Source organism: Musa acuminata, chromosome BXJ3-9, assembly GCF_036884655.1.
Source record: "Musa acuminata AAA Group cultivar baxijiao chromosome BXJ3-9, Cavendish_Baxijiao_AAA, whole genome shotgun sequence".
Taxonomy (NCBI): domain Eukaryota; kingdom Viridiplantae; phylum Streptophyta; class Magnoliopsida; order Zingiberales; family Musaceae; genus Musa; species Musa acuminata.
In genome coordinates this window covers 18,217,680-18,227,445 of record NC_088357.1, presented here as the reverse complement: position 1 = coordinate 18,227,445, position 9,766 = coordinate 18,217,680, and the positions used below count along the sequence as shown (strand labels likewise).

Below are 9,766 nucleotides of genomic sequence, written 5' to 3'. Positions count from 1 at the left end.
TCTGCAAAAGTCTGTAGAACTCGACCCAGACTTCCTCCTTCATCGTATTGGCCTCGTGCAAATCTTACAACTACTCTGACTACTGATCATCAAAATTGGATTGTGGACTCTGGCGCATCTCATCACATCACCTCTGATTTACAAAACTTGCCTATCCACAATGACTATGGCGAAAACAAAGATATCATCATCGGTGACGGTAACGGACTCCCCATTACTCACACTGATTCTACAATGCTTAATTCAAATAGCACTTCATTTACGCTAGATGATGTTTTATGTGCACCCCACATCAAACGAAACCTCATTTCTATTTCTCAATTCTGCAAATAGAATCATACTTCAATTGAATTCTTTCCTAACTCCTTTCTTGTCAAGGATTTAAGCATGAGGGCACCCTTGGTCCGAGGCCAGAGTAAAGACAACATTTACGAGTGGTCGTCAGTTCCACAAATCACCCAATCCACTGCCTACTCTTCGGTCGCAGCTCCAACTGATGTGTGGCATCGTCGTCTTGGTCATCTCTCAACTTTTATTTAGCAAAAATTACTTTCCGTTATTCTCTTCCTATGCTTACAACCAATAACATCATAACTCATTGTGATGCTTGTTTAAGTAATAAGAGTCATAGACTTCCTTTTGAAAAATCCTTCATATCTTGCTCTAAACCCCTTGAGGTTATTTACACTGATGTTTGGGGCCCCGCTCCAATCACTTCCTTTGACAAATTCAGATTTTATGTTATTTTCATAGACTATTTCACCAAGTACATATGGTTATACTCTCTTCACCATAAATCTGAAGTTTCCACAGTCTTTACCAACTTTCGAAGATTGGTCGAGAACTTTTTTTAGTCTAAAATTAAAACTGTTTACTTCGATGGTGGCGATGAATATCAAGCCCTCACATCCTGCCTATCTGCTTGTGGTATACAATACTTCAAATCACCTCCACACACTCCTCAACTCGTCGGTTCTGCTGAATGCAAACATCGACATATAGTTGAAACTGGTCTCACACTTCTACACCAAGCCTCTATGCCACCAACTTTTTGGACTACAGCATTTCAAGCTGCCGTCTACCTCATTAATCATATGCTTACTCCTGTCCTTGAGTACGAGTCACCATTTGAAAAATTATTTCACAAATCCCCAAACCTTTAAAAACTCAAAGTGTTTGGATGTTTATGTTATACATGGCTCTGTCCCTATGCCTCACATAAGTTAATATCAAAATCTAAACCTTGTATTTTCATTGGATACTCCCTTGACATAATGCTTTTCGATGCTATGAACCCCAATCTCGAAAAGTCTTTACGTATCGTCATGTTATTTTTATAGAGACTACCTTTCCATTTCATAACCTTAAGTCTCTTACTGTGCGACCTACTCCATCACATATACATCACTGGAGTACGCCATAAATCCCATCAACCGAGTCTCCCATAATATCATCCAGTCCTTCTCCTCCTCAGGATCCACATTCTCTCCTCCCAATGCAACAGATCCTCACACCCTTTATTGTGCCTCTTCCTTCTTCACACAGTTCCCCTACGACTGACGGTATTCCCTCGGAATCACATTCACTACCTTTATCCTCTTTTGGGACTAATGACATTGAAGTCTCTCAACCTACCCTAATTTGTGCCCCTCCACCACCCATACCTACAACACCCTTTATAGCCCCTGGACATCCAATGACAACACGCTCCAAAAGTGGTGTCTTTAAACCGCGACAAATCCTTGACCTACATACCATCACAACATCCTCGTCAAAGACCACTGAACCTACCACAATTACTCAAGCCCAAAAATCTCCATACTAGCGTAAAGCCATGTGTGAAGAATATAATACACTCCTCCATAATTCTACATGGACCCTTGTACCCTCTCATCTCACACAAAATATCATCGGGTGTAAGTGGGCCTTTCGAATTAAGCGGAACCCAGATAGATCCGTAGCCAGATATAAAACGCATCTAGTGGCCAAAGGGTTTCATCAACGACCTGGTGTTGACTTTACAGAGATATTCAGCCCTGTTGTTAAACCCACAACAATTCGACTTATTCTGAGTTTGGTCATCTCAAAAGGCTGGTATTTACGTCAACTCGACGTTAACAATGCCTTTCTACAAGGGACCCTAACTGACGAAGTCTTCATGCAGCAACCTCCTGACTTCATCCACCCTTAATATCCAAAGCATGTTTGTAAACTATAAAAAGCTATTTATGGACTTTGTTAGGCTCCAAGAGCTTGGTACACCGAACTTGGCTCGTTTTTGGCATCAATTGGCTTCATCAACTCTAAGTCTGATACTTCCTTATTTCTTCATCACTAAAGTGGCAATATATTATATCTTCTGGTATATGTGGATGATATTATTGTCACAGGCAATAATCCTATGGAAATCAAGGAATTCCTCAAGCATTTAGCAGATCGATTCTCCCTTAAAGATCTTGGAACCTTGAGCTATTTTTTTGGAGTGGAAGCAATACACACATCTTCCGGGCTCTTCCTATCACAACGAAAGTATATTCAAGATCTATTATCTAAAATGAACATGCAAGATACGAAGGCAGTTACAACACCTCTATCTACTAGCGAGTCGCTCAAACTATGTGATGGAAGCCCTACTATAAACTCAACTCAATACCATCAAGTCCTTAGCTCCTTATAGTATTTATCTCTTACCCATCCGGATATCTCATTTGTGGTCAATAAATTATCTCAATTCATGCATCGACCATCTACTATGCATTGGTATGCAGTCAAACGAATATTGTGATATCTTTACGGGACTATCAATCATGGCCTTTTTTTTGTAAACACTCTCCCCTTCATTTCCATGCCTTTGCTGATACTGATTAGGTAGGGAATTTTGATGACAGAATATCCACATCGGGGTATATTCTCTTCCTTGGACCTAATCCAATCAATTAGAGTTCCAAGAAGCAAAAGACAGTTGCACGTTCTACAACTGAAGCTGAATACTGTGTCATTACCACCGCAGTTGCAGAACTCAATTGGGTCATAAATCTTCTCAAGGAACTTAGCATCAACAATATATTGTGACAATGTCGGAACCACTTATCTGTGCGACAACAGTCAGATCTCTCATGATAACAACCTCAACAATAGCCAAGATCTCCCTAACTACATGATAAGATATCATAAATCTGTTAAGGAAAATCTTCTATTGAGGAAAATTCTCCCTTCTAAACATGTATAAATATGGAGTATTGTGTATTGTTTTGATCAATATAATCTTCTTCTTTTTATTTCATTTCTATCACGTACGACTCCATTGACTCAGCTATCACATACTAAATCTTCGACTTCAAAGATATTTCAGATAAACAATTTGGAAGAGATAATTTATTTGTGATAAACATATTTATGACAAAGGATTTATCTGTCTGTAACCTTTATTTGATAAATATTTATAAGATGATTTTCATCTCTCTTAGGAGGTTTAAGTTTTTGGGAATATATATATGATCATCCAATTCAATTTTTAAGAATTAAGAAGGTATCAGATTAGATTATGAGTTTGAGTTATGTATCTATCCATTTTCATGGTGTTTAATTAAAAAAATATTCGTATGAGACCTAATTTTCATTTTGGACCTACACCATATGCTTGGGTTTTGTTGAGATCCTAAAGCAAATATTGAGTTCTTTCTTAAGTTTGTAGGGCTTGTGGTCACCCAATTCAATTTTTAAAATTTATTATATAATCTATAGCTTTATTAGTATAACATTTCAACTAAATCTAAACTATTTAAGAAATAAGAAATTAGGACCTAATTCTACCGACGTCACTTTGGACAATCAATTTATTTGACTAGAATATGATGACATTGGCCTCATCATGCCTCAAAAATATATCCAAGTCATTAAAAGATGCTTAATGTCATCACTAAAATCTTTTCTGTTTAAATCATGGAAGCAGTCTTTGTTTTCATCTTTCTTTTTTTTGTTTGGGTTGGTAAGTCGTTTTGAAATTCTTAGCTAAAAGTAGGCTCTACGGAGAATAAGTTAATTAAAGGACAAGAAATTTAAGTTTAAAAGGACTTTGGTTAGAAGAAAAAAAAAATCCTTAAAAATTAAGGATTGGTCACTCAATAAATTAAGGACATTGTCTTAGAGTTTTCTCTAGAAAATCTAGAGAGGTTGAAGAAACAATGAAAATCTTTCAAAGTTTACGCAAGTTGATCAGATGGCAATAGTTTGAGAAAACTATTTGTTGTATTTTAGACTTAGGTTTATGTGAAGAATTTAGATTTATTTTTTCTCCTTGGATGTAAACAATGGTTTGGTGCCAGAATATGTAAATCTTTGTATCACAGCCTTCTTTCCTCACTCTTGGAAAGATTCAGATGGCAAAAACTTAAAGATAGTATACGATAGATTCTTAAGCAGATTATAACATTTATATGTTGTCTTTACTCTTGTTGAACCTCATTCTGCCTGTAAGTTTCAGAACTTTTGGAAAGCCAGCAAAGGCTTTCCCAAAAGAACGTTGCAGGCACACAGCAAAGAAGAAGTGTGCTTCCTGGCTTCATAGAGAAACTCGACGTGGTCCCATGCAGAAACTGAGCCGCATTTGTGTTCATCTGCACGCCTTCCTCGTCGCGCATAATCCACGTTACAGAAGGAACAGATCGTTCTCTTTAATCCATGTCATATAAATGCTGAGAGGGACAAGTCGCAGGTTCCACCTCCATCGTGTGTCTCTCTCTCTCTCATATATGCATGCCAATTCTGGCTAGGGATATTGGAGGATTGTATGATCCTAGTGGATGTGCGTGATGGAGTAAGCAGGATGGAAGGAACGAAAGAGATATCACATGCCAAGGTAGGGGAGATCGAGAGGTCGTTCTCGATGGCTGTAGGAGGCGGAGGAGGTGGTGGTGTGATTTGCTCTGTGTGTGTGTGTGTTTGTGTTTGTGTGTGTGTGTGTGTGTGTGTGTGTGTGTGTGTGAGAGAGAGAGAGAGAGAGAGAGAGAGAGAGAGAGGATGTGTAGGCATCAGGGATTCCTCGCTAAAACATTATAAGATCGCATAGTACTCCAGTGATATTTCTTATGATGGAGGGTTGGGGCATGCATGGGATAGAAACAGATGCTGTCGAGGACGTACCCTCTCTAGGGTTTAGCATCTGGACCACCCATCGAGACGAGGAGGACAAGCTCATCATTACCCACCATTTGCCCTGTCCACATTCAACCTCAGCATCAGAGATCGAGAACACAACTTTCTCCTCGCTCCTTAATCACAATAACCACGTGATTTGGTATTAAAACGTTTACATGAATCAACAGGACGTTTAGTTTCTAGTTGGTGAGGCATTACGTTACGTTGATTTATTATTCACCATCAAGAAGCTTAAGCATTATAGCAGATCCTACGTATGTATAGCAAGCAAATTCCACGGGCACTGCTATTATGTGAACTTCATGGCTGAAGCAGAATATAGAATGTACAAAGACAGGAAATTTTGCTGCGCATTCAATGGCTTCTTTCTTCCTCTTTACAGTTTATAAATGAAAAACATGTGGTTACTTCAAGTCTTACCAGAGATTAAACAACATGAGTGTTGTAAATCCAATTACCATCAATCTCAGTTAAAAATGTACTTATGAGAAACCAACACTTACACTGTGAAAGAATGAACACTTAACTAGGAAAGAATGAACTTTCTAAAGCTAATGTTGGATGCAGTTTCTCCTCTAATCAACTGAAATATTTACCCAAGGATAATGAGATCAGGGAGTGACGTCTACTTGACTGTGGGTGGGATCACAGCCTTAAATCATCCTAAAAAAAAAGGCTATAAGACACAATCCAATCAGTTTAAATCTGCATAGTCCAGGAAGGAATCATCCATCATACCAATGGAAATTACACACACAGCTTGAGGGAGAATGATGTTCTATTATTGCAGAAACCGACCAACTTCATTGTGGGGCTTTCGGTTGATGAGGTACCCAATCTCAATTTTAGGGTTGATGAATTGAAGCCTGATGGGCACAACCTAGAATGTTGGGAACACAAGATGCCCATCTCTGGATGCATCGACACACATGAACTATATCGCTACTTGAAACACTTAGTAGCATGGCTCTCGTAAAGTGCAAATATGATTCAAGTCTGCTTCAAGTGTTTGAATGGTTTTCAGGACCTTCCATAGATAAGGTGCCAGTGATCTACAAAACCTTGACCTAATTTGGAGCAAAACCAAAGCTGTGTCAATATTGCTGTCGTATGTCATACAAAATCAAAATAATGTAACTATTCACGGTCAGTTTAGTCTGGAAACATGTACTCTCACAATGTCTACGATCATCAAAAATATATATATATATTGTTTATCCTAGAGTTAAAAGAGTATCCCATGGAGTTGACACCTTGTTTACAGGAGAACATTTTACATTAGCATGCATGTAAAATGATCTTGAGCAAACGTCAAGATGAAGACTCTTCGAGAGAGACAAATCAAAGAGACCTCATTGTAGCTTCTTCGTTTCCCATTAGGTTACCAAATGAAGCAAACGTTTCCGACTCCTAATCTGTATGAAGGTTTTGTTGATTTGAACTGGAAATTTGGACCAATATCTGTAGTGTAGAACACCTTAAATACATGGTCCAAAAATCTCTCTTATTGTACCTATCCTCCTATAGATATATACTGTCATTATGTCATATATATCTTGCCTTTAGTGTGGATCTATGACAATTAGATAACCTTTTGACATGCATCGGTGTCATTCTATCTTAGAGTCTGATTTTATATATATATACTCATTTAAAACAACAGTGGATAATTTTAATCAATGTAACAGCAACTTGTCCTGAAAAAAAAAAAGAGTGTAATATAACGGAGACTAGTTAATTCTACTCCGATTAAGTGTTGGAAGAAATTGAAGGCATGAACAGAAAGAACATCGTTCAAATATAGAAGAATATTGTTGCAGTCCCCAAGTCTTTGAACCGGTAAAAGAAGTTGAAAGTACGAGCAAACAAAGAAACCAACTTAGCTTTGCTGCCAGTGATAACATTTGTGATGTTACAACTGGCGGAGGAATGAATGAGACGAAACAACTTGTGATCTAACTGGCGAATTAATTGAAGCACTGGCTGCTTGTGCAGGTTTAAAAGAGTTATCGTTCCGCGGCAGTGCACATAAACTCCTGAAACTAGCTAGTTGTATGTTAAGACTCCATATCCAATTTACAGTAACATCAAATTTAAGTTAAAACGAAAAGGAAAAAAAGTAACTGCTTAAAAGTACAAGTTCTGTATGAGAAAGAGAGAATCCAAAGGCTTCATCTTCAAAAAATTAAATAACACATAAGATATTAAGTACTAAGAATGAGTTCCATTTTCAGAGTAGGGTTCTCGAGTGACACACACGAAGGAAGATCAAATTGATTCCCGAACACATAGTACATACGTGAGAAAGCTAATTCAACCATTAAGAGTCCATACAACTTGATATGTTGTTAGCACAGATGGTACCAGCCAACAGCCTCTTTCGAAAGCTTGCTTATATTATTACTTGTAGTTCACTAACAAGTAATAATATATAGATTTTGTTGGAGACGCATAAACAATTTGTGTGAACATGTAGATTTTGTTGAAGACGCATAAACAATTTCTGGCTTTCGTTTCCTCTTTTTTTTTTCTCTCTCTCTCTCTCCAAATAAAAAGTGAAAATAATTGAAAGCGATACGTATGCTCCTGACATAAGATGTCCATAATGCATGGTTGATAGAACACAAAGACGGAATCAGAATGAATTAGAGAAGATAAACCGAAGGAGAAGGATTTAGATTAACCTTTTAAAGCTCCAATGTCTGTCCTCCATTCCAACGCAACGCATGTAGACTACTTTAGAAATAACCCGACATAAAGAATAAGAGAATTTGGAAGAACAAGAAATTGTTTGAGCAAATTTCCCATGGTTCTACATTTTGAAAAGTTTGTTTTAGATGAAGCCAATATGTCAATTAAAATACGTACACTTGGAAGCAAAGATTATATAGAAGAAGAAATACACGAAAAAGAAATATTACTGCAGATACATCCCTCCATATCCTTCCATTTCTCAGGTAGAAGTGCATATTTCAAGAAAAGAATCTTGTAAACCTTCCTCGCACCAAGTTCAGCATCCATTCAGTTCCTCAGGAGGATGATGGTGGTGTTGTCGTCTCTTGATCTCTTGTTGCTTCTCACAAGCCAAGATCCAAAGGTAAGTGTAGATCCTTGTTGGTTGATGACGAAGCTTCCGAGAACTCCATGCTCCCGTGAGGAAGCGGGTGGAAGGGGAGCGTTGAAGCTGGCTGAAGCTGTGCTGCGCTTGGAGATCGAGCACTAGGGACTAAATGCTCGTCGGCTTTGGACTCCGGGCAGTCGAGGTTCACACCGAACAGCCTAACGCGCTTGGCTTCAGCCTGGTTGCGAACGAGTGGTGGTGAACTGAGAACCATGGGCGGGCCGCTGCCGCTGTCACGTTGCGCTGCAATCTGCGGTGGCCTCGCCATCGAAGATCTAAAGAAAAGAAGCTGACCTCCACCGGTACTGCCCCAGTTCATGCCGTTGTACCCGAAACCAGGGCGGTGGTGGTCGTGTCCTGCCCTCGGAGGGATGAAGAACTGGCCGCCCCATGGTCCTAATGGACGCGCCAAGGATACTCCGGTGAGCGGATTTAACGGTAGCATGGGTATGTCACGGTTCACTGGCCGCGGCTTCCAGTCTATGTAGTGCTGATCTCTTGTAGACTCGCCGACACCGCGGCCGAAGGAGACGATATCCCCGGCGTCGAGCCTCTTCTCCTTGACAAATCGGCTCCAGCCCTTGGTCATGACGTAGCTCTGGCTACTGTTCCAGTAGGAGTAGCGGAAGCGCCACGACTTCCCCGTCCGGTCCTCGAAGCTCAACAACAGCCCTTTCTCTTGCGCTGCCGGGTCAAGCGGGAAGTACCTCTCGGCATGCTGCTTTGGGATCACCAGCCGGTTCAGCTTCCCGACATCGCTCGGCGTGACCACCTTGTCGAACATGTGCTCCTTCTCCGTGAAGAAATCGCTTTCTCTGCGGCCATCTCCGGCGGCGCCTCCATCACATGGACGAACATGCCATCTGAAGGCAGTGGATGTGGATGGTGACGAGGAGGAAGAAGATAGAGCAAAGATGGAAGGATGCGTGAAGGCGTCCTTCTGCTTTTCCTCTCCTATAATGTACAATCCATCCCTTCTTCCACTTGTGAACTCCATCTGATATGTATCAGAAAACAAAACTGCGACTAGTAACTACACTAACAAGTATTAATCGACCACGTACAATTCATCGTTTCTTTTCTGTTCCTCGACTTACATCTATCATGAAGGAGAAAGAATCAAAGGGATGGGGGTCGGTACCTTCAGCTTTGACTAAAGACAAGTGGTGCAGAGGTTGGTCAGGTTTTCATTGACCCCCATGGAAAGAGAGATTAAATATCGTCTGTGTATAGGATTGGCTTCGCAGCCTGTTTGTTTCTGCCCCTACCGACTGTCGCAGAAGGTTCCCAAAAGAAGGCTGTGATAGGGTATTTTGGCTTCCATTAAACCAAAAGGGAAGTTGGTGAGACGAGAGAGAGAGAGAGAGAGAGAGAGAGAGAGAGAGAGTTAAGATCGTATAGATTCTTTAAGGGAGCAATAGAAAGGGTGGGGGGAGGGGCCTATGAATTCTGTCGTCGAGGTCATGTGAGCCTGTCCTTCTCACCCAA

At 40.1% G+C, this 9,766-nt stretch overlaps 1 protein-coding gene across 1 annotated transcript; it reads right to left on the bottom strand.

The window, feature by feature from the left end:
• Nucleotides 1-7,957: 7,957 nt before the first annotated feature.
• LOC135648833 (B3 domain-containing protein Os03g0120900-like) lies at nt 7,958-9,352 on the bottom strand. Its single transcript, XM_065166802.1, has one exon. It carries the CDS (start codon nt 9,273-9,275, stop codon nt 8,235-8,237), a length of 1,041 nt encoding a protein of 346 aa, XP_065022874.1. The 5' UTR covers nt 9,276-9,352; the 3' UTR covers nt 7,958-8,234.
• Between the last annotated feature and the right edge of the window lie 414 nt (nt 9,353-9,766).

Bases quoted from the DNA above. Each gene is read 5' to 3' on its own strand.
- LOC135648833 (XM_065166802.1), bottom strand. From the start codon at position 9,275: ATGGAGTTCACAAGTGGAAGAAGGGATGGATTGTACATTATAGGAGAG.